The sequence below is a fragment of the Elephas maximus genome, chromosome 8 (genome assembly GCF_024166365.1).
Source record: "Elephas maximus indicus isolate mEleMax1 chromosome 8, mEleMax1 primary haplotype, whole genome shotgun sequence".
NCBI classification, from domain to species: domain Eukaryota; kingdom Metazoa; phylum Chordata; class Mammalia; order Proboscidea; family Elephantidae; genus Elephas; species Elephas maximus.
In genome coordinates, this window is record NC_064826.1 from 27,788,216 (window position 1) to 27,814,840 (window position 26,625).

Sequence of the window (26,625 nt, forward strand, 5' to 3'; positions counted from 1 at the left end):
ATAATATCAACAAATAAACATTCAATTGAACAAAATCAGAATCCATTTTGGGTAAAACAGAAAACAGCAAGTCAGAAATAATTTCTTACACGTTCCTTTAATATGTAAGTAAATCTTCAAGATGGCCAAAAAGATATGGGAAGATATTCAACCTTATTAGCAATCGGGAAAATGCAAATTAAAATGAGATTCAACTTTTTGTCAATCCAAAATCAAACCTGTTGTCATCAAGTTCATTCAGACTCATAGAAGTGTTATAGGACAAAGTAGGCCTGGCCCACAGGGTATCCTAGGCTGAAATCTTTATGGAAGTAGGCTGCCACATATTTCTCCTGTGGAGCAGCTGGTGAGTTTGAATTGTCCACCTTTTGGTTACCAGCTACAAGGGCTCCTTTGTGTTAGTGAGTATGTGGCTGAATGAACAAAAACTAATTTGACCACATTTTTTTTATTAATATTATAAATATTCAGGCCCTTAGATCGATCCATCAACCCTTTTTATTAAAGTCATTTTTTCTGAAAAAGAAATTGCACAAGTATATAGAGTTACATATCTGAAGGTGTTCATTACATTGTTCGTAATAGCAAAACAACAGCAAAGACAACAAAAATAGCATGAGAAAGAGTTGCATTTAAAATAATTAAATATGGCATAGAATTATGCATAAATTTTGCTTTTATGAATTCAATCAGGATTTTAAAAATTAGGATTTCATAGATATATGGGACATAATTAGAAATGAGTAAATTAAGCACAGGTCTTTCTATATAATATCATAAAGCTCTATCTCATACCCATCCGCAAAGTAATCGACAGTATATGCCTTAATTTGTTTACCTTTCCTGTTTTGATGGGTATTTGGATTCTTTTCCATGCTTTAATTAATTTCCCAGAATAGGTAATACAAATGGCTAATCAAAATCAAAATCTTGACTTCAATGGTAACTAAACAAAAGCAATTTAAAACAGCTAATGTCATTTTTTTAGCCTACTGTATGAGTAAAGATTATTAAAAAATGATAATGATCAATCCTGGCTAATATTCAGTGGGGTAGCCAATTCCACATATTATAGGTTAGGGTAGCTGCTCTAGAAAGCAATTATGCAGTGGTATCAAAGTCCTGAAAAACATTTACTTCCTTCTACTCAATATTTGCATATCAAGGATTCTCTAGCAAGGTAATGATTAACATACAAATATTTATATCTATCTTTTTTTTATTTTTCTATCTATCTGGCATTGTTTATAGTAGCTTATACAAAAAATAAGGGAATGGTTGAATAATGAAGCATTTATTCAATGGAATATTAGGTAGTCATTAAGTATCACGATCAGAGGAATTCATCACTGAAATGAGGAAATGCTGAGAAACAATTTCAAGAGATAAGTTAGATGAATAACTCTACGTATAAAATACACAAACATAAGATACTAAAAAACAGACCCGGAAGAAATGTTCCAAGTTTTTTAGTGGACATCCCTGGTGGGAGTAAAGAGTGATGTTTATATTCTTCTTTGTGTTTGAATGTATGTTCGATATTTTCTATGATGAACATTAAATATTTTTAAAGTAAGAAAAATACAAACAGTTTAAGGAAAGAAAGAAAATGCATTCCTATCTACAAAATTCATCACGTTGCTGCCATTCATCCACAAAACAAAGTCCAAATTGGACAGGCTCACAGTAAAAAAAAAAAAAAAAAAAAAAAACACACAGTAAAGTGCTTTAAATCTGATTCTATCTCATTAGCCCAGCCTTGTTTCTAATGAGTACCAAACTTTGATGCTCAACTCTATCCCAGATGGTCACAAGGCACTCCATGGTTCATTTAGACCTTCTCCTCGCCCCTATGGTTTCTGATCCTGATTCCTAGTTGTAAATATAACAGGCCAACTTCAGATATTCATGATGTTCTAAGCCAAGTCTGGTAACCTGACAAGATCTTTTTTTAGTCTGTGACTCCCAATTAACTCAGCCATAGTAATTCAGGTAGAAGCCCCTCCAAAGAGCAAGTCTCCCTTCAATATTTGTTAAATGAATAAAAATAGCCACTATGGTCATCATGGAGTCCTGGTAGTGCAGTGGTTAAGAGCTCAGCTGCTAACCAAAAGGTCAGCATTTTGAATCCACCAGCTGCTCCCTGGAAACCCTATAGGACAGTTCTGCTCTGTCCTATAGGGTTGCTATGAGTCGGAATCAACTCAATGGCTACAGGGGTATGGTGATCATAAGAATAGCAGATAACATTAACTGGGAGCTCTACATGTACAAGGAGGCTCTGTGCCAAGTGCTTTACGTTTCATGTATCTCATTTAATGCTCAGAAAAATTCTCTATTTCACATATGAGAGAACTGAGCCTCAGGTACTGATGCATATTTCCCAAGGACATATAACTAATATGCACCTGGATTCAAACCCAACTCTGTTTTACACTACCAAATCTGCTTAACAGAAAATCCACCAGAAGTCATTTTGCATTCGATATATTTCTTTCATTAATCTAACTCAATTCCACGTAGCTAAGTTAAAGTGATGTGTAAAATATGTTGAGTTATAAAGCTTCTTTTTATATATAAAAATAGATACAAAGGCAAGTACAATTTTCTGCTGAATCTCATTATATGTTTACCTGTGTAGGACCAGCCAATCTCTTCCACAAGTTTTCTCTGTTGCCTGTAGTATCCATAAACCCAATCTATAATCAAGAAAAATCAATTGATCACTCTCCAGAAAAAATATTTGTTCAAATTAAAAAATATATGTAAGAACCCCAAATCAATCATACCACAAATGGAACTTGATCACTTCTTCCCACGGCATGTTCCCAACATGTCCCCTCAACCCCAACCACCATGATTACAGACTCTGGTAAACCTCTTACAGGTTCTGGTACAGACTCTGGTAGTTAGTGTAAATTTTAGGGAGGTACATTTAAGGCATCTGAAAGTTCAAGCAGGGACAAATCAAATATTCTGGGTAAAACAGGAACAATTTAGAAGATCTCACCCCTAACAGGATCAGAAAAGCCAGTTTATCCTTCCTCCAAATTTTTCTTAACATTATACAAGTTTAATACCTGAAATCCTAGTGATTAGAGATACCCTTGGGTTTAAATCCAAGTTTTATTGGTAAATGCCTCTAGGAGACCCAAGAGATTATCATGCTTTTGAAAGTTACTTCCTTGCTAATGCAAAACGAAGTTAGTTGCCTTGAGGAAATGGGAAGTGAAGTGTTGGCTAAAAGAGAGATTATGTTAAACAATGTAGGTGAATTTGCAACCTGTACTTCCCAAGGAACAGAGCTGCCAGAGTAGTGTAACAGAGTAGGAAACCAGAGCACCATATAGGTAGTGGATGCCTCATGACCCAGCGAGAGACTCTAGATCTAGAACACGAGGCAAGGAGTGTAGAAAAGAAGGTGGATGGAAGTCAAAGTCTCAGTCTGCATAATTCAAAATTGGCCAGGGGCCATGCCTGCACCCAAGAGCTGGAGATGTTACGATTCATCCTCCTCCTTCCAGGGACACTGTCTCTTAATCCCAGACTATAGTAACATCAGTACTCAGTTTGGCCTCATTGTAGGTAAAATAAACCTTTGTGGGCTAGGTTTAGAACCCCACCAGCATTGATAGAACTGTTTCTACAGAAAAGGCGACAATGAGCTAGTTTATAAATGAACTCCTGGAACATTACTCATTTATCAATTGGGGTTCTACCAACACAGATTTCATTTGGTATTTCATTTGGAATTTATTTAAAATGATATCATATGTATTGATCTTTCACAATAGTTGAAAAAATGAAACTCGTATTCTCTCTGTAATTTTTTTTCCTCTTTATTGACAGTTTCACATTTCAGAGAAGGAAATATCTAAAAAAAAAAAAAAGGACATTTCAAAATTATTTTTCTCTCTTCCATATCATATACTTTCCAATTATTACACATGATAATAATTATTAAGCTATATTATAAAAACTACAAGGAAGACCAGTTACTGTAAATGCATATTCAGGACCCAAAGATTATTCAAAGCCAAAACTTAACTTGGAGAAATACACTGTTTTTTTCTAAAAAATTTACTGATAAATCCAGGTAAATATTCCACTGACCATGTAGCACATTTTGATAAATATGTGTGTGTATACACATATATAACAGTTTTATTGAGATATAATTCACGTACCATATGTCATGGACTGAATTATGTTCCCTCAAAAATGTGTGTATCGACTTGGTTAGGCCATGATTCCCAGTATTGTGTGGTTGTCCTCCATTTTGTGATTGTAATTTTATGTTAAAAGGATTAGGGTAGGATTGTAATACCACCCTTACTTAGGTCACCTCCCTAATCCGAGTTAAAGGGAGCTTCCCTGGGGTGTGGCCTGCACCACCTTTTATCTCTCAAGAGATATAAGCAGAGGGAAGCAAGCAGGGAGTGGAGGACCTCATATCACCAAAAAAACAGAGCCAGGAGCAGAGCCCTTTCTTTGGACCTGAGGTCCCTGCACTAAGATGCTCCCAGGCCAAGGGAAGACTGATGACAAGGACCTTCCTCCAGCGTCAACACAGAGAGAATGCCTTCCCCTTGAGCTGTAGCCCTGAATTCAGACTTCTAGCCTATTGGACTGTGAGAAAATAAACTTCTCTTTGTAAGAGCCATCCAACTGTGGTATTTCTGTTATAGCAGCACTAGATGACTAAGACACCATGCAATTCACCCATTAAAGTATACAATTTAATGGTTTTTAGTATAATCTTATAGTTTTTCAACCATCTCCATAATTAAATCTAGAAGATTTTAATCACCACAAAAAGAAACGTCATACTCTTTAGACATCACCACCCCCATCCCACCTAACCCTAGGCAACCACTAATCTACTTTCTATCTCTATAGATTGTACCTGTTTTGGACTTTTCATACAAATAAAATCATATAATATGCAGTCTTTAGTCTTTAGTGATTGGCTTCTTTCACTTAGCATAATGTTTTCAAGGTTCATCCATGTCATAGCACATATCATTACTTCATTCATTTTAATTGCCATATAATATTGCATTGTATGGATATACTTCATTTTGTTTTTCCATTCATCATTTAATGGGTATTTGGGTTGTTTATACTTTTTGGCTATTATGAATAATACTCCTATGAATATTTGTGCAAATATTTATTTTTCTACTTAAAAAAGTAAATATTAGGTTTACAATTTATAATTAAATAAAGCTGTCCCATAAAATGGTAATCATTTAAGATTAAATTCTGGGACAAATGGTTCCTCATGATCATGGAATACATACAAATGGATGTTAGAGAGGGCCTGAAGAAATCATTTGACTCAGACTTTAATAGTCTGGGAAAAATAATTTCTATTTTAGAGATATGGCAATTTATACCAAAGAAATGTAAATGCTTTGCACAGTTAGTAAGTGACAAAAATGGCAACAATAATGCATGACTCCTACTCTCAAAATATCAAGGATCCTGAACAGTACTGAGAAGACTGGCTCTCTTTTAAGGTGCTTTGCCTGAGCAAAAACCCCACAGCATGTATGCCCTTCAAAAGAAACAAAATAAAACAAAACAATACAGTGGTTTTTGCCACCTGGAATCATTCGGACAAATAAAGTATAGAGAATTAACTCAACACCTGACTTGTACACAAACAGGAATTTTCCTCCAAAACTTTGCACTGACCACAGAGAAAAGATTTAGTGTTATTCTTTTATGTGTTTTAAGTACAAATGTTTTAAAATTTGAAGATATTTTTGTCATATAAATGCATTTGAATCATTTCAGAAGACCAGATACCATACAAAATCCTACATTTAACAAGTATCCCTTTGAAATAAATAAAACCGTAAGCTCATGTTTTAATGATTCAGTCTAAAGCATGACAGCAGAATATCGCCAGATTTTAGCTTTCCTTCTGAGTTTTTTTTTTTTTTTTTGGTTTTTGTAAGGCTTTACAGCTACATAATGAGCATTTGTCCCTGCTTTTTAATTACTTACATTAAGAAAGCTTTTCAATACTAGATTCCCAGGTGTTGGTAGCTCTCTTCAGTTCCTTTATGTATTGTTCCCTTAATTGTTACTTCAAACAATCCGTTACACATTCATATGCTAATTACACAGACCCTGGGCGTGAGAGAGTACCCCACTTTTAAATTTCCACTTAGAGGTCTGATAGATGAGATGCAATAGCTCCAATGAACAAGAAAAAAAAGAAGCTGGGTTTTTTCTTTTTTTTGCATTATATACTTTAAAAACCAGTAAATGCTATATAAAATAGAATCTCTCCAAGCTCTTAAAAAAAAATTTTTTTTTTAATCAATTAAAATGATGAAATATAGAATGGTAACTTCTGTGGATTTGATTTAGTTTCTTTTGTTTTTACATCTAGTCTCTTTGCATTTAAAAGTATTTCCCAGGTCTGTTTTGGTGTGAGTGTTTTGTGGTAATAACATTAAGACAAACATTTCAGGAAGGAATTGCACGCGTGATGTACGACAAGAAAGTATAACTTAATTTTTTTCAACGCTCCTCTAAAATTTATCCTGAAAAAATATTCTGCGTGAAGTGGATTTTTGACCTGCTAACAAAATTGAGAGAAATTAGCTTTATATTATTTTAGGCAACCTTACATGTTTGTATTTCAACCCAGTTCATCCTGTACTTATCCTGAGAACTTACATATATGCCCAAATATATTTTATATATAAAAAATATATATGTGTGTGTGTGCTTGTGTCTATATATATATATATATATATATATATATATATATATATAAGCCCTGGCACAGTGGTTAAGAGTTCAGCTGTTAACCAAAAAGGTCGGCAGTTCAAATTCACCAGCTGCTTCCTAGAAGCCTTATGGGGCAGCTCTACTCTGTCCTACAGAGTTGCCATGAGTTGGAATCAGCTCGAAAGCAACAGGTTTGGTCCAGGTTTATATACATATATATATATATGTATGTATGTATATGAATATATGCCCATATATAAGGAGACCTCGTGGCCCAGTGGTTAAAGCATTCAACTGTTAACCAAAGGGTCTGAGGTTCAAAATCACCAGCAGCTCTGCAGGAAAAAGATGTGGCAGTCTGTTTTTGTAGAGATTTACAGCCTTAGAAAACTTAAGGGTATCGATATGAGTCCGAATCCACTCGATGGCAGTAGGTGGGTATATATAGTATATATATATGTATATATGCATGTATGTACATGCATATATAATCCTTTATTTTTCTTGACACTCAAATAATGGAAATCAAAGTTTTATTTTCCTTGATAATCACCATATGGAAGATATAGATAAATGCCAAATAGCATTACTTGCTCAAGTTTTCTAAAACAAAAAATAAAATCAGGGTGCTCATTCCTACTAAAAAATACAATCATAAATCCTTTGAATTATAAAAATCCCTCTGATTATGCCCTTATCCTAAAGAAAATCTCTGCTTTATGCTGATCAACAATTTATCACCTTCATCCTACTATACAATCTAGCAGCAGTGCTCTGACAAAAGAAAAAAAATACACACACATATAAAAATGTTATAAAATGGCCCAAGTATGGCAGGGAGAAGAAACTGAGTGATCTTCAGAAAGGAAACTTCAGATAGATGATACCCACAGACAGATGCTGGTTATCTCAAAGGGAACCTTTCGAAGGTAGATGAGATTTCTAGACCATTTCACACCCTTTAATGAAATTATTAAGGAACTTCAGTGGGGGACAGGAGGTGACTTTTGGTAGAAGTCTGGAAAGGCTGAGAAGAAGGAATAAAATTAGAGATGGCCTTTTGTAAAGGCCTCGAGTTAAGACTTGACAAGAAGAGACTTGGGTAGATGAACGGAGTTGTTCCAGATAGAGGAAAGGGCATAAGCACCAAGAAGCAGCAAACAGCAGAACCAAAGGTTTGAGGTCAGCTGGTCTCTTACTCAGCATCTGAATAGGTCATAATGGGCTTATTCTTGGTGATGGCTCACTGTAACACAGGGTCACGCCAATCTTCGCACATTTTATTTTCTTCTTACTCTCTGCTCTTTTCCAGATTTTTTTTTTTTTTTCAAATGGGAAGGAGGTAGTCTGTTGAGTTGACTGAAAGGTGTTGAATATATTTTATATATTGGGTATATTTAAAAAAAAATATTAAAGAGTGTGGAATAATTTAAAAAAATGTTTTCTAACTGAAGTGAGTGGTGAGGGGAGAGAGGGAGAAAGGTTGGTGGCTTGTGAAAGCCTGGAGATGGGCCTGGAAACTCCTAGGCACAGTCTACTATCATAAGAGCAATTATTAGCCACTAAATAATTTGACAGTCAGCCGTGCCTAAGACTGAAGTGAAAGTGATAAGAACAGGTTGACAATGACAGCAATTCTAACCATCTATCTTTTTTTTTTTTTATCTCTGCAAACAAAGTAACAGAAACCCCTTCTCTGATAAGAGAGTAAATAAATAAAACAAAATCAGCAATATGAGTTCTTTTAGGAAGGAAATCAGCTTTTGATTAAAGGACACCCTCAAAAAATCATCTGGGTACAAAAGTTCTTTATTTCTTCAGATGTCTTCCTCTGTTTGATAAGAAAGCTGACTTTACAAGTCAAGTAATTCTGAATCAAAACCTAATTAGTGTAACTTTCTAAGCAAATTATATTTGCCCATGAATATAGTACACATCCTATGTCATCAGACCTCTCAGGTTTTCTCTGTAGATTTGGCTTGTCAAATTGTGTTACCATATAGCCTATCTTTACCTATCTGGGATATAAACTTTTATCCATTATATTTACAAAGACATTTGTGAAACATACTTTAGCTAATTATGGAAGTTCGGCTAATATGGCTTGTTTAGATACAGTAACAGTTTAAACATTATGCTTATTGTTCATCACTTTAGATGTAACCAAACTCCCAAAAAACATACTGCTTTTTAAAATATATTATTTTCCACCTAAACAAACTGTTTTCCAATTTTGCCTGCTTTACAGCGTTGAGAGAAGAGTTTCGCTAGTTTTCTCCCACTGCAAAGAGTTAAAAATGAAAGTACTTGTGACCATCTCAAAATTTAAATTGCAACGAACGTAGTGCCAAAGGAAAGGACACATTCATTCTTATTGTTGAATATAAGGTATTCTGCAAAGGTCTGAGTTGCCAGAATCCAGGTTGACCTCTTAATTTAAGGATGAGGTTGAAGAAATGAAAAAGTGGATGCTTGAGGCATTATACTAAAAAAAAAAAAAAGGTAAAATTATCAAAGGGGATAGAAAGGTTGAACATAATGGAGAATGCAAAAGAACAATGGGAACCATTTCTTCCAAATGCTTGTTTTGGATGTGAGATATCCAATTAAATATGGATGTCTCCCAGGAGTTCACTGGTGGGCAGTTAGATTTTATTGTTCCTTAGACACTGAGGACTGTGCATGCCTTCCCAGAGGGACTTTGTATGCTGGCAATACGTCTACCAGGCCTATTCAAAACTTTTCAATGAGAGCTCAAAATAGTCACAGGCTTAACTTGGAAAGTAGTTAGGGCTGTTTCCTGTACTCAGATATATGTGTTTGACCTAATGTGAGTTATCTGTATTTCTGAAGCTATTTTCTGTTGAAAATGTTAATCTAATAACTTTGTTCATTAGTACACAATTAATACATGTATTTCAGACAAATTAAGAAAAATAAAGAGAAGCAAAAATAGTAAAAAATCATTAACAATCCCATCTACAGATAACCACCGTTTCTCCAGATGTTAAACTGTGTCTATATAATGAATTTATATTTTCATAACTAATGTACTCTATTCATTGGTAGCTTGCTTTTTCTACAAAATTATAAATCACTGACATCTTCTCAAGTTAACAAATGCAGTTTTATAGTATCATAGCAGTTCACTTAAAGCATTCTCTGATTTTTGGATATTAAAATAGAAAGTTGATTTAACATTAGAAAATTTGTTGTTTCTTGGTCTGAAATGATTATGAGTGATGATGGTTTCCTTAAGCTAGACTTGCTTGAGGTTTATGTATTAAATAAAGTCAGTGAGAAATTAAATACTCCCCCTTTGTCTTGTCAACTTGCTTCTACAACACCAAGAAAACACCAAGATGGCAAAAACTCATTGTTACGGTACAGTGCTATAATCATTACAGCTTCCTAGTTTTACATACTTAGCTAATAGTGAATTTATCCACCATATGAAGAAAAATCCAGTCGCCTACGAAACAGAGATTATTAGAGTAGAGACAGAAATAATAACGTGTCAAAATAACTATTAGAAGCAGCAGCTAACAGTAATATGAAAAGTGGGAAGAGAACCAAACCTGTATAAGAAAAACAACATGGAAGTGGGTAGGAAACATGGAGCTCATCAAATCACAAAACTAAAGTGCTATTATACTTGTATTATAATATTATATCATTACAGTATTATATTATTATCTGTGCAGTAGTAATGTGCTACCATATTTAGATTGCTGTTGTGAAGTCTTAGGCCTACGTGCTTTCACTGAAATCACCACAGAACAAGAATGTCTGCTGTGCTGCTCTACAGTCAGGATCTCCCAGGCAGCTGTGGATGACCGGCACACTAAAATAACCAATTAGAGGGTACGATGGGATTCCATCCACATTAACCACGAAAAGCAGAGAACACTAAGCAAATGCATAAATGAAGAAAAACGTGAACTATTATTAATATACAAGAATACATGGATTAAATGGAGAGACCCAGCACATTCTTAAACGGGAGCACCAAATTTTGCCAAGTATCAGTTCTTTGCAGATTAATGAATAGGCTAAATCTCACCGTGGTGCTTTTAATTGGCAAAATTATTGTAAGGTTTATCTAGAAGAATAAGTGGAAAGGAATAATGGATAAGAAAGTTCAGAAAAAGAAGGAAATACTGATGGTTTGGTCAACCAGATATCAAAGCGTAAGTTAATAGGCAGATCAGTAAAACAAGGTACACAGCACTATAATTGGAACTAGTAGAGTATAAGTTTAGTCTGTAATAAGGGACGTATCACAATCAGATAAGAAAATGATGAAAATTAAATTAAGATGTTAGGAAAAGTAGCTACTTGGAAAAAAGTTCAATCATACTTCACACATACATTAACATAAATATCAAGTGGACTAAAGAACATCAAAAAAATGTACAAAAAGTATAAGGAAAAATGCAATAATTTATCAAAAGATGGGGAAGGCCTTTCTACATGTGGAAAGAAAAACAAAGAAACATTCACAGCTTTGATTACATAATATTCAAAACTAACACAGAAAAACATTTGAGATGCAAATTATAAATGTTCAACTACTGATAAATGTTCAAATATATGCAACAAATATAACAATATATTCTGAATATATAAGATTCTTACAAACCAATAAAGCCAAAAATATGAGTTAAGAAGTTTCAAAAATGCAAATACAATTAATATGTAAAAAACTGTTAGACTTTCCTCGTAAATAAATAGAAATTAAATTAACAGTGAAAAACCATTTTCCAGCTATCAAAGTGTTTTTTATTTTGCTTATTTTTTTGTTTTAAGTTTAATATTCAATGACGCCCAAAGACTCTTGAGATGTTTCGTTACCTACAAGTGGAAGTATGAATAAGTATAAACTTTTTGAAAAGTAAATTGGAAAAAATGATCAAGATCCTTAAAATGTTTCCTATTCTTTAACGCAGCAATTCTATTCCAAGAAATATATTTTAAAGGATTAACAGCGATGAGAACAAAGGGCCATGTGTCAAGATGTTTATGGCATTTAACACCACAGTGAACAACCGGAAAACATGTTAAAGTACAAAAAGCTGGAGAAGTTTAAACAATTAACATTTATAATATGAAATCATGTGATGCCCTTAAAATCATTTTCAAAAATATTTACTGAAATGGAAAAAGTACATAATTAAAATATTCAACAGTTAATGATACAATTTTATCAATATATATATTCAGAAATGTAAATTTCTCTGTGCACTGCTACTAGGAGTGATTTTTTTTTTATGTGTTCTTATGTTTTCCATGTATTTTAAAGTTGGTATTAGTTAAATATTTTAATTTAAAATGGTTATGCGCCTCTGAAAGAATGTCTCTAATTCTACAAATAGATACGAGACACATGTAAATGTGTTCTGAAGGCTAAGTAAAAAACAAACAACAACAAAAAAACTTGCAGCCCATTTTTCATTTCTTATTTTGGATTTTACAATAAAAGGTCCTCCTTATTCACAACACAGTGTTTGCAGTAGCTAGAGACAGCATTAGCAACATAAAGTTAAGCTTAGGAAATCTTAGCCAAGTCTACACGTGACAGGCAATCTGAGCAATTCAGCTAGCAAGATGATGAAAACAAAGAGCCATAGCAAAATAGGCAATACAGCAAACTCCGGTTTATTTTCTTGGCCACAATGATCAGATTGGCTGGGTCTTCTATTTCTGGGTAAACTATGAAATAGCCTTATTTTAATTTGTGCATTACTCTTAAACAAAAATTTTTTCTTAGATAAAATGAAGCCCGAACGTTAGCATTCATCCATTAGGCAGGAAATTCTGGCAGCTTTATGTGTTAGCAACCTATTCTGAAATAGGTGTGGATCATATGATAAAATTACTGCCAGCATGTTGACTGATTCATTGTGTAGTTATGCCTCAGCAAGGCAGAAAGATTTTCTTGACTCCCTTCCACGGTATTGACTGAAAATTCACTTCTGTCACAAATTTCATATTTATTTTTTTACTGTTCTAGAAAAACATTCATTCTTAAGAAATATTTATTATGAGAAACAAATTTGTCATTTTTTCAATGGATTTTTAATGATTTGAGATTATTTTCTACTTGCTGATAAATTTTATAAACTTAGTCACTCCTATTGCTCATTAAACCTACGTAAGCTTGGGCAACATCTCAAGAGGAAATCAGGGTGAACTTGGTAAAAAAAAAAGGTAGATCCGCCTAATTTAAACTATAATCACATATAAACATTTTGTGCCTCTTTTCACTAAATTCTTAGCATCACGAGTCTAGACCCTGCCTTTGACTGGTGACCTTGGACAAGTCACATCTCTGGTTATATTTCTACCACTGTAAAATGGGGCTATATAACCTCTCTTTAAAAGGATACTAGAGCAAGAGATAGGGTATATGTAAATCCACTTTTAGCATTTCCTGAATTTTAACATGCATAGCCACAAAGTTATCCATTCATTTGTTTACTGTTACTATCTTATTCTTAGCTCAAAGTCCTCTTTAGTCTTAAAGATAAGTATGGACACTCAAAGCACATCGAAAATACAAATGTTGAACTAAGTCCCCCAAGAACAATCTGAACACAGAAAAACAGTATTTCATGTTAATTAAACTTAAAGGGACTGTTCTTATCTAATTACCTAGCTACATACCAAAAAGAAAACATTTTAAAAAGCAAGATTTTCAGAATATTCATACCTTCCTTGTTTCAGAAAGGAGCCCTGGTGGAGCAGTGGTTAAAAGCTACGGCCACTAACCAAAAAGGTCGACAGTTCGAGTCCACCAGCCGCTCCTTGGAAACCCCATGGGGTAGTTCTACTCTCTCTTTTAGGGTCACTAGGAGTTGGTTTGGTTTTGGTTGTTTCAGAAAAGGCTTAAGGCTGCTTGTCTGAAACCACTGTTTATTTATTTAAAAAAAGAAAACCAAACCCACTGCCATCGAGTTGATTCTGACTTACAGTGACCCTATAGGGCAGAGTAGAACTGCCCCAAAGAGTTTCCAAAGAGCGCCTAGTGGATTCGAACTGCCGACCTTTTGGTTAGCAGCCATAGCACTTAACCACTATTCCAAAATAGTGGTTTCTGTTTATTTATAAGTTCATATTATTTATAGTTTAAAGTTGTTCTTAATTATAGAAGCACTTTTCCCTGTAGTAATTTTAAGGAATTAAAATGCTTGGATGACACCCTCAATTAGTTGGCTTTCAATTGTTACTGAGTTCTTACCTATATTAGTCATTGATTTTGCTCATAACTATATAAAAAAGATTATATCTTCTGCTTTATTGGCACAGATGATTTGCTGCCAATAGACTATCGAGTAACAATTATTACTCATCAACTTATTTCTCTCTGTTCTAAAACTTATTTGAAGTGAGTGGAAATTGCTCAATTCCTATTATCCTATTAGCTCAGTAGAATGGCACAGTGTAGAGATGTTGCTAATTCAGTTGGTTCAATCACTTTGTTTGCTTCACTTGCCTCTGTTTAGTACTTTTACACACCTCTCCCCATGCCTCTATCTGCCAAGCATCCAGCTTGTACTCTCTTATCTTTCTGATGTAGATACGTGCACATTCTCCATGGAGCTTGAAGCCCCGTGATCCTCATTCTATGAACCACCAAAGTTTGCCTTAAGAAAAGACCGGTCCATTGAACCACCAATCACAGCACCCTTATCTTCAGATCTTACAGCTGGTGATCTATCCTGACTGGTGGGGAGCACTGGGTCTTACTGGCCCACTGTCCAACAGCTCTTCCCAACTTCTGCCTGGAAACTGAATGCTCTCTTCTGTGACAGCTGCTGGAAGATGCTCATTAGGCTGCCTATATAACGCAGGTTTATTGCACAAAGAGGAACAATATCTAAAAAGCACTCCTGTTCAGTACATATTTAATAGCCTGGGAGAGTACATCTCATTAGTTAGTTTTTACATACAACTACAAATGGTTGGCCAGGGGTTGGGTATTCTTTATTTTGGAATAGTTAACTCAATTGGAACAAATATGTTTTTGGGTTTACTGTTCCATTTGTGAGGATGTCAAGAAACTCAACAGGTTAATGCAGTGTTTTTGACCTGGAATACAACCAGGACTCTGCTGGCATTTTGCCCTGGAGTTACTGGGCCACTGGGACATCTCAAGATAATTAACACACTCCTGCAGTGCCTAATGTGATAATGGTGATATTTAAATAAAACAGGTTTCTTACAACAGACCAAGGGTAGCATCTTCACACCTCAAGGGGGAAAAAGTGTTTTTATAAAGGGGTTTAGGCCTTGAAGTTTATATCTAACATAACATGAAGACCTAGGAAATGGAAATAAAACTCATGTCTTCTCTAATACACTTTGTAACAATGAAGTGACTTCATACCTTTCTGAAATTTACACTTTTACCATTAATTTCACTAATGACAAATGTTTTGGGATGGAAAATGTTTAATTGATAATTATTCATCCTAAGTCTCCCAAAGAAGAGAAATAAAATCTCATCATACTCATACTGTGTTCAAGTGAGCGTTATTTTATTGATATCTTGAGTTTTGTAATAAAAAGCAATAGAGTGACTGAACGAATCTGATTAAAAAGAAATGCTACATTCCCTACTCCAATTTTACTCTAAAATATAAAAATGGTAATCTTTTGATTACCCACATTTATTCCCCCATATTTATTCTTTAAATGGTCACACTGACTGACTACAAATTACAAGAAGGAAAAAGAAAGCAAGGGCTAACTGTTTAGTGACCTGTGTCTTCATGTTTTGCACTTCCATTTCATTAGAGATTTCGTATTATGTTATATAGTTTACAGGTACTGGTTTCCTATAATGGTTCAACTTCTCCAGGCAAGGGGACCTCTCACAAAAATAAAAAGCTATTTTCCATGTCTTATATTTTGAAAGGTTGTGTGTCATAATGGAAAGAGACTAGAATGAGAGGTCAGACCAGAAGAACTGGGATTGTAATTCTTGGCTTTTAAACTACCCAGCTGTGAACTTTGGAACAGTCATTTACTAACAGCCTCGGTTTCTCTATCTGAAAAATGAGGCCCTCCTATTCTGATAGATGCCCTGGTGGTGCAGTGGTTAAGAGCTTGGCTGCTAACCAAAAAATCAGTAATTTGAATCCACCAGCTACTCCTTGGAAACCCTATGGGGCAGTTCTACTCTGCCCTATGAGGTCACTAGGAGTTGGAATTGATTCGCTGTCAATGAGTTTGAGTTTTTTTGGTTTATTCTAATAAGTTGGCGCAATGATTGAAGCATTCGGCTGCTAACTGAAAGGCCAGCAGCTTGAACCCACCAGCCACACTAAACCAAACAAACGAACAAAAAAAACCCCACCAAACCCATTGCCATCGAGTCAATTCTGACTCAGAGTAGCCTTATAGGGCAGAGTAGAACTGCCCATAGTGTCTCCAAGGAATAGCTGGTAGATTCAAATTGCTGACCTTTTGGTTAGCAGCCGTAGCTCTCAACCACTACACCACCAGGGCTTCCCATAAAGATTACAGCCTTGGAAACCCTATGGGGATCGACTTGACGGCAATGGCTTTGTTTTTGAGTTTTATCCTGACAAGGTGATCTGGAATCAAACAAGTTAATGTATTATCTGAATGTATTTACAAAGGATAAGACAATATATTAACATAAGCAATAATGCTTTCAGCTGGGAAGTAAACTGAATCCTAGTCCCACATTATTTTTTAAATGAACAAAGGTTATTTAAGGTATTACTAAGTCAAGAATTTTCTCTATCTTTTTTGTTCCATATGAGATAATACCCAATTACCAAAAAAAAAAAACCACTGCCGTCAAGTTGATTCCGACTCATAACAACCCTACAGGACAGAGTAGAACTACCCCCCGTGGTTTCCAAGGAGCAGCTGGTGGATTTGAACTGCTGACCTTTTTTTTTTGATTAGTAGCTGTAGCTCTTAACCTCTGTGCCACTAGGGCTCCAAATACCCAATTACATTGTTTAAAATGGCTCTTATATTGCTTACAAGTTCTGTGGGCAACACAAATTTTTCTCTAAGTACCAATTCCGTTATCTACAGAATAGGCATGAAAATCATACCAATTTATGCTATAAGGCTCAAATGGGATTAAACACATATAGCTCTTAGTCCAGCGCCTGGTACACAGTATACCGGAATATATATGTGCATGTGTGTGTGTATGTTATACATGGATTTCTAAATACATACATTTTTATTTCTTTTGTGGTTATAGTTCATTCTGCTACTACTTTTTTTGCAACTTCAGCAATTTATTCATGGCTTCATCTTCTTTATAAAACAATAAACTTAATTTTGAAAAAATGCCCAAAAATATGGTGGCTACAAGTCATTTTCCATGAAGATATGTTCAGGAATATAATGCTTACTGAATTTCAATACAAAGAGAAGTATACATTTTGTACATGTCTCCTGATAGTTTTACTCAATAAAATACTAAACCTGATAGAGAACCAAGCAATCAATAATATGCAGATTTTAACTTAATTTAACTAAAATTAATTCATTTCAAAAGCTGAATAGTTACAAACAGTTTCAAAGCATATGAGTGCACAGAATTCTTCTCATATCACATTAGCTATACTACCAACTGAAAGGCTGGCAGTTCAAATCCTTCCAAAGGTGTCTCGGAAGATAGGCCTGGGGGATCTGCTTCCTAAAGGTCACGATCCTGAAAAGCCTATGGAGCAGTTCTGCTCTGTACACATGCAGTCTCATGAGTTGGAATCAACTCAAAGGCAACCAACAACAAGAACAACAACATAGTCAGTGTTGAAGTCTTGATATTGTGAACATACAAACACCAGAAATCAGAAGAAAGTAAAAGAGTTACACAGACTACCCACAGTGACAAACCTAAAATAGGTAATGGTGTCTTATGTAAAGGAGAAAATCTGAAGCAAGCTCAAATAACATTAAAAAGTAACAGGGGAAAGTTGAGGAGTTGACTATACAACCTTTAAAAATGTGAAAGGCAAATTCAAAAGTCTATGAACTATTTGGTGACTTGACAAATGGCCAACATTGTTCAACTGCTTCTTCAACAATTACTATAGATGACGTTCTGATATCAGCTATTATCAACAAAGTTGAATTGTATTAAATATACTGTTAATAAAGTAGGCAAACATATTAATATTTTAGGAAGATTTTTTTATCAAAAACTGGATATTTAGATATAAATGTTTATGTTTTAACAGATATATTTTAGTTACTTATAAAATTCAATTCTGTGGAATGCCCTGTTTAATCACTATGCTGCCAAATTTAATGGTCATGTACAATTCATTCAACAAATGGTCAGTGGTCTCATATTACACCCCATGCACCAGGACCCCACAGCTTAAACTAAACAGGACTTCTTCAAGGAAGTCACAAACCAGCAGCATCATACAAAAAGTTCTTTAATGTGTCACTGAAGTTAACTGCAAACTAAGAAAATAGAAACCACTGAAACACAAAGTACTTTAAACTAACTTTTTTTTAACTAGAGAAATAATAACTAACAGAAGATGTAAATGCCTTCCATTTAAAATAAAACCTATGTACCTCCACCATCACTCGTCTGCCTGTTTGTTGTACTGTGGTAGTTTGCGTATTGCCATGATTCTGGAAGCTATGGCACTGGTATTTCAAATACCAACAGGGTCATCCATGGTGGACAGGTTTTAGCAGAGCTTCCAGACTAAGACAGACTGGAAAGAAGGAGCTGGCAATCTACTTCAGAAAAAATTTGTCAGTGAAAACCTTATGGATAGTAGTGGAACATTGTCCGGTATAGTGCTGTAAATACAACTGGGGAAGAGATGTCTCCTCAAAGTAGAGTTGATCACAGTGATGCGGATAGAGTAAAGCTTTTGGGATATTCTGTTCCTGATGTGGCACAACTTAAAATGAGAAGAAACAGACACAAACATCCATTAGTAACTGGAATGTGGGATGTATGAAGTATGAATCAAGGAGAATTGGAAGTCATAAAAATGAAATTAAATGCATAAAAATCAATATCCTAGGCATTAGTGTGCTGAAATGGACTGGTACTGGCCATTTTGAATCAGACAATCATATGTTCTACTATGCCGGGAATAACAAATTGAAGAGGAATGGTGTTGCATTCATCATCAAAAAGACCATTTCAAGGTCTATCCTGAAGCACGACACTGTCAGTGATAGGATAATATCCATACTCCTACAAGGATAACCAGTTAATATGACTATTATTCAAATCAGGCACCAACCACTAAGGCAAAAGATGAAGATTTTTACCAACTTCTGCAGTCTGAAATCAACCAAACATGCAATAAAGATGCATTGGTAATTACTGGTTATTGGAATGTGAAATTTGAAAACAAGAAGGATTAGTAGTTGGAAAATATGGCCTTGTTGATAGGAATGACACCAGAGATCACATGACAGAATTTTTCAAGACCAATGACTTATTCATTGGAAATACCTTTTTTCCATCACATAAATGGCAACTATACATGTGAACTGTGCCAAATGGAATACACAGGAATCAAATTAACCACATCTACGGAAAGAGATGCTGGAAAAGCTCATTATCATCAGTCAGAACAAGGCCAGAGGCTGACTGTGGAACAGACCATCAATTGCTCATATGCAAGTTCAAGTTGAAGCTGAAGAAAATTAAAACAAGTCCACAAGAGATAAAGTACGACCTTGCGTATATCCCACCTAATTTAGTGACCATTTGAAGAACATATGTGACAAACTGAACACTAATGACCAAAGACCAGATGGGTTGTAGGATAATACCCAGGACATCACACGTGTAGAAAACAAAAGGTCATTAAAAAGATACTAAAAAAAAAAAGACCAAAATCAATGTCAGAAGAGACTCTGAAACTTGCTGTTGAGAGTTTGGTAGCTAAAGAGAAAGGAAGAAATGATGAAGTAAAAGAGCTGAACAGAAGATTTCAAAGAGCAGCTTGAGAAGACAAAGTAAAATATTATAATGAAATGTGCAAAGACGTGGTGATAGAAACAAAAGGGAAGAACATGCTCGGCATTTCTCAAGCTGAAAGAACTGAAGAAAAATTCAAGCCTCGAGTTACAATACTGAAGGATTCTATGGACAAAAAGTTGAATGACAAAGTAAGCATCAAAAGAAGGCAGAAGGAATACAGAGAGTCACTGTATCAAAAAGAACAGGTCGACATTCAACCATTTCAGGATGTAATGTATGCACAAGAATTGATAGTACTAAAGGAAGAAGTCCAACCTGCACTGAAGACACTGGCGAAAAACCAGTCTCCAGGAATTGACAGTACCAATTGAAATATTTCAACAAATGGATGCAACACTGGAAGTGCTCCCTCATCTATGCCAAGAAATTTGGAAAATAGTTACCTGACCAACCGACTGGGAGATATTCATATTTGTGCCCATTCCAAAGAAAGGTGATCCAACAGAAAGTGGAAATTATTGAACAATATCATTAATAGAACATGCAAGTCAAAGTATGCTGAAGATAATTCAGAAATGATTGCAGCAGTACACTGACAGGGAACTCCTGGATATTCAAGCTACATTGAGAAGAGGATGTGGAATGAGGAATATCATTGTTGATGTCAGACGGATCTTGGCTGAAAACAGAGAATACCAGAAAGATTTTTACCTGAGTTTTATTGCCAATGCAAAAGATTCGACTGCGTGGATCATAACAAATTATGGATAATACTGTAAAGAATAGGGATTCCAGAACACTTAATTGTGCTCATGAGGAACCTGGACATAAATCAAGAGGCAGTCATTTGAACAGAACAAGGGGATACTGAATGGTTTAAAATCAGGAATGGTGTGAGTTAGGGTTGTATTCCTTCACCATACTTATTTAATCTATTTGCTGAGCAAATAATCTGAGAAGCTGGACTATATGAAGAAGAAAGGGGCATCAGGATTGGAGGAAGACTCATTAACAACCCGTATCATGCAGATAACACAACCTTGCTTGCTGAAAAGTGAAGAGGACATGAAGCACTTATTGATGAAGATCAAAGGCTACAGCCTTCATGTTTAAACCTCAAGATAAAGAAAACAAAAATCCTCAAAACTAGACCAATAAGCAACATCATGATAAATGTAGAAAACATTGACATCATCAAGGATTTCATTTCACTTGGATCCACAATCAAAGCTCATGGAAGCAGGAGTCAAGAAATCAAAGAACGTATTGCACTGGGCAAATCTGCTGCAAAAGACCTCTTTAAAGTGTTAAAAAAACAAAGATGTCACCTCGAGGATGAAGGTGCACCTGACCCGAGCCATGGTATTTTCGATCACCTCATATCCACGTGAAAGGTGGATGCTGAATAAGGAAGACCAAGAAGAATGGACGCCTTTGAATTATGGTGCTGTTGAAGAATATTAAATACACCATGGACTGCCAGAAGAATGAATGAATCTGTCTAGGAAGAAGTACAGCCAGAATGCCCCTTAGAAGCGAGAATGGTGAGATTTCGACTTGCTTACTTTGGACATGTTATCAGGAAGGACCACTGCCTGGAGAAGGACATCATGTTTCGTAAAGTGGAGGGTCAGTGAAAAAGAGAAAGATCCTCAATGAGATGGACTGACACTGTGGCTGCAACAATGGGTTTAAACAGCAATAACTGTGAGGGTGGTGCCGGACTGGGCAGTGTTGCTGTTGTACTTGGGGTCACTGTGAGTCAGAACCAACTCGATGGCTCCTAACAACAACAACAACATGTACCTCCAGGAATCCAGGGGTGGTGCAGTTAACACACTAAACAAAAGATTAGTGGTTCCAGTCCACCAAGGTGCCTTGGATTAAAGACTTAGTAATCTACTTCTGCGAAATCAGGTATTAAAAACCCTATGGAGCATAGTTCTACTCTGACACACATGGGGTCCCCATAAGTCAGAATAGATTTGATGTCCACCGATTTGGTTTATGGATGTACCACCAACTAACTGAAATGAGTTGTTCCACATACTATTGAAATCAAGGGAATGTTTCTGGTGACGACAGAATTCCCAGATGTCCCTCTGGTCTCAGAGCAAGGGGCATTCGTAGACAAAGAGATCTTATATTTCTCAAGGAGAACCCTAGGAGAGCGCTTGAGGGTATGCACTCACTTGCATACCTGAACACCCCCAGGTAATACAGTGGCTGGAGAATGCACTGTTTCCTGTAGGTCAGGAACTGTAAAATGCTTTGAGGCAGTGGTCGCACCAGGGAAACTGATGGTAATACCATCACCTTGACATGGCTTTCCCATCTTGGGCTGAGCTCCTGTCATTCAGTGGAATGTGTGTGAAATATATTGTGATATTCCAGTGAGCCTTGCTTATTCACCTCTTCTCAGATGGACAAAGACCACCCTCGCCTCCCTGGTACATCCAACAAGAATTAATATAATTTTATTGATGCCTCATATAATGTTGGAAACCCTGGTGGCATAGTGGTTAAGTGCTACGGCTGCTAACCAAAAGGTGGCCAGTTGGAATCCACCAGGTGCTCCTTGGAAACTCTATGGGGGTAGTTCTACTCTGTCCTATAGGGTTGCTATGAGTTGGAATTGATTCAACGGTTTTGATTTTCATATAATGTTGTCCTTAATGCCCAGGCCACCAAATTATTTATGGGAAACCTAGCAGTGCCTTTGGATGTAACAAGAAAACTCCAGAGGGTTTTCGTATAGTTAACGCCAGCATGGTGCCTGGCACATGAGTGAATAAATGAATGAAATTTATAAACCTCACACCACGTTTAGTTGTATATTCAGGAGGGGTATAGCAAGAAGCCAGAAAAAACTCATCAAAAAGAAAAAGCATTGAGAATTTTATTCCATAATCTTCAACAATCACCTTAATGTTCTTATTTTAACCATATTTCTTATTTTGGTCCACAACATACCTACTGACCATCAAAGCGTTTCAGCAAAAAAGATTAAGAGATGATTTACAGTTTTAATGAACTTGATTCTCCGAATTCAAGGCATGTCTTCAGGGTTTTTCACAAAAACAATTGATCCTTTTCATGGCTTAACGCCACTCTAACGCCCTGCACACAGCCAGCGGATTGCCATGGACACACGCTCTGATGCCTTTCACTCTCTCTAGGTCTCCAGAAATTTACATTCGGGTACAAGAAGAAAAGAGCAGTGGAACCTTTTCTATGGACAAGGTTTACTTGGGTCCTTAAACAATACGCACCCTTGTAAGCGAAAATACAAATTATTGCCAGAAATGTATAGTATGGTAGAAACTTATTTCTACATAAAGCAATGCTTTAAAACTTCACATACTATCAAGCAACCATAAACTAATCACTTATGGCAGTGGTAAACACATGGTTTCACAGAACCGTAACAACCCACAGCTAAGAAGAGCAATGCTAGGTTGTTGCTTCTCCTAAATAGGCACTGAATATGTAGGTAAGGAGGATAATTACGCAACTAAAAAAAAAAAAAAGAGACATTGTGTAGTTGGATAAATTCAGATAACAGTTCCAATTTTTCCCAAACACTAGGTTGGGTTATTTTTGCCTGAATTTTATGAATGATTTCCTGAACTATTATTTATTTAATCTGCATGTGTAAATCAGTTGAGGACTTTTTTCCTTGAATATTAAATAATTTGAATTTTACTGAATCTTATTCTATTGTACTGACAGTACTTAAAAAGAAAACTCAGAGAAAATGTTCTCCTGATACCTGCTGTCTAAGGTAAGAGAATTGTTCCAAACTCCTCATAAGCAATCCCAAGAGAAACTTCCACTTCGCACTCCATCTGGCTGTTAATTTATAGTGTTTCTGAAATTAGTATGGGTTAAATATGGCATCATTTTGCCAAATCCATAGTTCCTAAAAAAGTGATTTAACTGAATCACTGTAAATACTCCGGAAGTGCCAAATTAAACTAAATATCCACGTATGCCATTTATTCTCAGACCACCCAAACATCAGGAGAGGCCTGATATTGTTGCAAGAAGAATCTTTAACTTCCAGGCAGTGGCCCAACTTCCCTGAAAATATCTACAGTATCTTCCTCAAGACAGCACTTCCACACATTCATGCTGGGTTCTGGACCCTCACAGTTGTTTATTCCCCCACCGTAACGTCTACCATTATCTGGCAACTCAGTATTCTCACTGATACTGTGGCTTGGCCTTACACCCCTTTACAAACTCTATTCTACAACTCTGCCTATAAATCCATTTTAGTACCTGTGTGTATGTAATTACAGGATACTTAAACAAACAAAAAGAAAAAAAACAAACTCATTGCCTTCAAGTTGATTCTGACTCTTAGCGACCCTATAGGACAGAGCAGAACTTCCCCATGGGGTTTCCAAGGCTGAAATCTTTACAGAAACAGGCCACCACATCTTTCTCCCACCACATCTTTCTCCCACGGAGCCGCTGGATGGGTTTGAACTGCCGACCTTTTGCTTAGCAGCTGAGGGCTTAACCACTACACAACCAGGGCTCCTTATAGAATACTTAGATCATAAGAAATAAATGATTCAAAAGTTCCTAATTTAATATAGCTTACTTAGTAGGTATTATTACATAATTTTTATATAATAACAAATGTTATCATCATCATCGTCATCATCACTATTAGGCTATATTCTTCACCCTCTCATAAGCCAGAACTCTTCCAGCCACCAAATTTTAGCACTGAAATCTCTCTGACCAAAATCTCTTTCCTCTCTCTGTCTCTTTGACTCCCAGACTTACTAGAAAATTCCTTTTTTTCTCCCCCCAGTGATCAGTATTAGGGAAAACAACAGTACCAGGTAAACCAACACAGCTGAAAAAATAAATCCCTACAGTTCATGTATTAGTCCCCAAATCTGCTCCTATTTAGAGTCCTATTAGCACTTAAAATATCTTTTATATTTGTTCAAAAAGGACAGAGCGGTAAATGCTAAATAAAAATTAGAATTTATAGTTGTGATAAAATATATGGTAGTATAACAGAGACAAGGGTTAAATAGGAGGCAATATTCTACTTGCAGGTGGAAACCTGTTCATTTTGTTAAGGATATTGGTTGCTTTTAACAAAGACCCTACAGTTAACTCACTCAGCAAGTATTGCTGAGCCTCTATTGTTCACCAAGCATCAAACATAGTTGAAGTATTTAACATATATTGTTTCCAATTATTTCAGTTCTACAAAGTTCTGCCATTATAAATACCTTGATGTTTAGAAGCAATATGCCAGGAGTCTCCTTTCTATCTGTTTTGTCCTTTAGGTGAAAGTTTGGAGCCCTGGTAGCGCAGTGCTTAAGAGATGGGCTGCTGACCAAAAAGGGTGGCAGTTTGAATCCACCAGCCACTCCTTGGAAACCCCAGGAGGCAGACTCCAAGCAAAGGTACGGGTAGGTGAAGGTTTACAGAGCAAATTAGTTTCCCTTCTGATAGTTTGTACGTAAAGTCTTTCATGACCTTGGTTTCATTCCCCACAACGTGTCAGCACTCTCCCCATTTCCATCCTGGTTTCCCCATTTTCTTTCATCCTGATTTTCTACCCTTTCCTGTCTTCTCATCTTTGTTCTTGGGCAAATAATGCCCTTTTGATCAGGTATAATTTTTTCCCCATTTTCTTTCATCCTGATTTTCTACCCTTTCCTGTCTTCTCATCTTTGTTCTTGGGCAAATAATGCCCTTTTGATCAGGTATAATTGATTGTTCCAGGGAGTACGTTCCTCTTGGAGAAGATTCTTGACTGTTCTATTTTTCCCAGTCCTGAATCCTGACCTCACCACAATTTTACCTGCCTCTCTAAGAGACCTGGACCCCATGATTGGTCATTTCAACTATATGCTAATCAATAAGCTCAAGACCTGGAGCCTCTCTGATTTGCTAGCCTTGGCCCAATCATTAGAAACTCTTGATCAACTCCATCATCCTTTAATCCCTAATCCTGCTTTTGGGCTGTGATGTGTCCAGAGAAAGCCTTAACTGGTGCAATCTTATCTACTCTTGCTCCTTCCAGTCCACCCTCCATCCAGCAGCTCATCATACACCTGCTCCTGTCCTGAAAACCCCTCAGAGAGGAATGCATGGGGGAATGGCCAAAGTGCTTTCCAAGACCTCCAAGGCCCTGCTTGATCTGGTCCCTTTCCTCCTCGCCTCCACCCTCATCTCTTATGACCTTGTGCTCATTACTCTCCAGCCACACAAGTGTTCCAGTTCCTTTAACGCAGGGGTTCTCAAATTCGTTCTTATCACGGTTCATTTCAAAACTGATAATTTTACAGTGCCCTGAGGTAACACCCAAGAGCTGAGCAGATGAACATCAGGCACACCTGTGACGCACTGGAGACCTGAGGGCACTCAGGGTGGAAGCTCTGCCCTACTGCTCCCTAGTGCCTTCTGGCCTCAGGACCTTTGATCAGCCATTTCTCTGCCTGGATATTTTTACTCCCTCCTTCTGGGCCTCCTCATCCACCTGCAATCCTCTGATTCTTCATGTGGTATCTTAACATCACGTCTCCAAAGAAGTACTTCCTCTTATAACTTTTTCACAGTCTTTCTCACAATAATATTGAATAATTTCTGTAGTAATTTTTTGATATTCATTTCCTGTGCTAGCCCGTGAACTCTTTGGTAATTAGCGATGTGTCTATCTCGTATTCTTAGCATAGGCACACAATAAGTGCTCAATAAATATTTACTGAATAAATAACCTACAAATTTAGGATTTATAATCTCAGAAGAATGTTCTTTGCCACCTATAATTCATTTTCCTATCTTGGTCATCAACTTTTACTGGACCAGTGGCTGTGCAAATTCCCTCCCTTTACTATTAGGAGCTGAACCAACATTCTGTTATCACCAAGAAA

General features: G+C 36.2%; 1 protein-coding gene across 6 annotated transcripts in view; it reads right to left on the minus strand.

The window, feature by feature from the left end:
- Window positions 1–26,625, minus strand: part of PTPRZ1 (protein tyrosine phosphatase receptor type Z1) — a 212,489-nt gene that overhangs the window by 142,404 nt on the left and 43,460 nt on the right. For all 6 annotated transcript variants that reach the window (XM_049893859.1, XM_049893861.1, XM_049893863.1 and 3 more), the window contains exon 2: window positions 2,634–2,699. In XM_049893859.1, coding sequence (XP_049749816.1) covers window positions 2,634–2,699 — 66 coding nt within the window. The remainder of the gene's footprint in view (window positions 1–2,633; window positions 2,700–26,625) is intronic.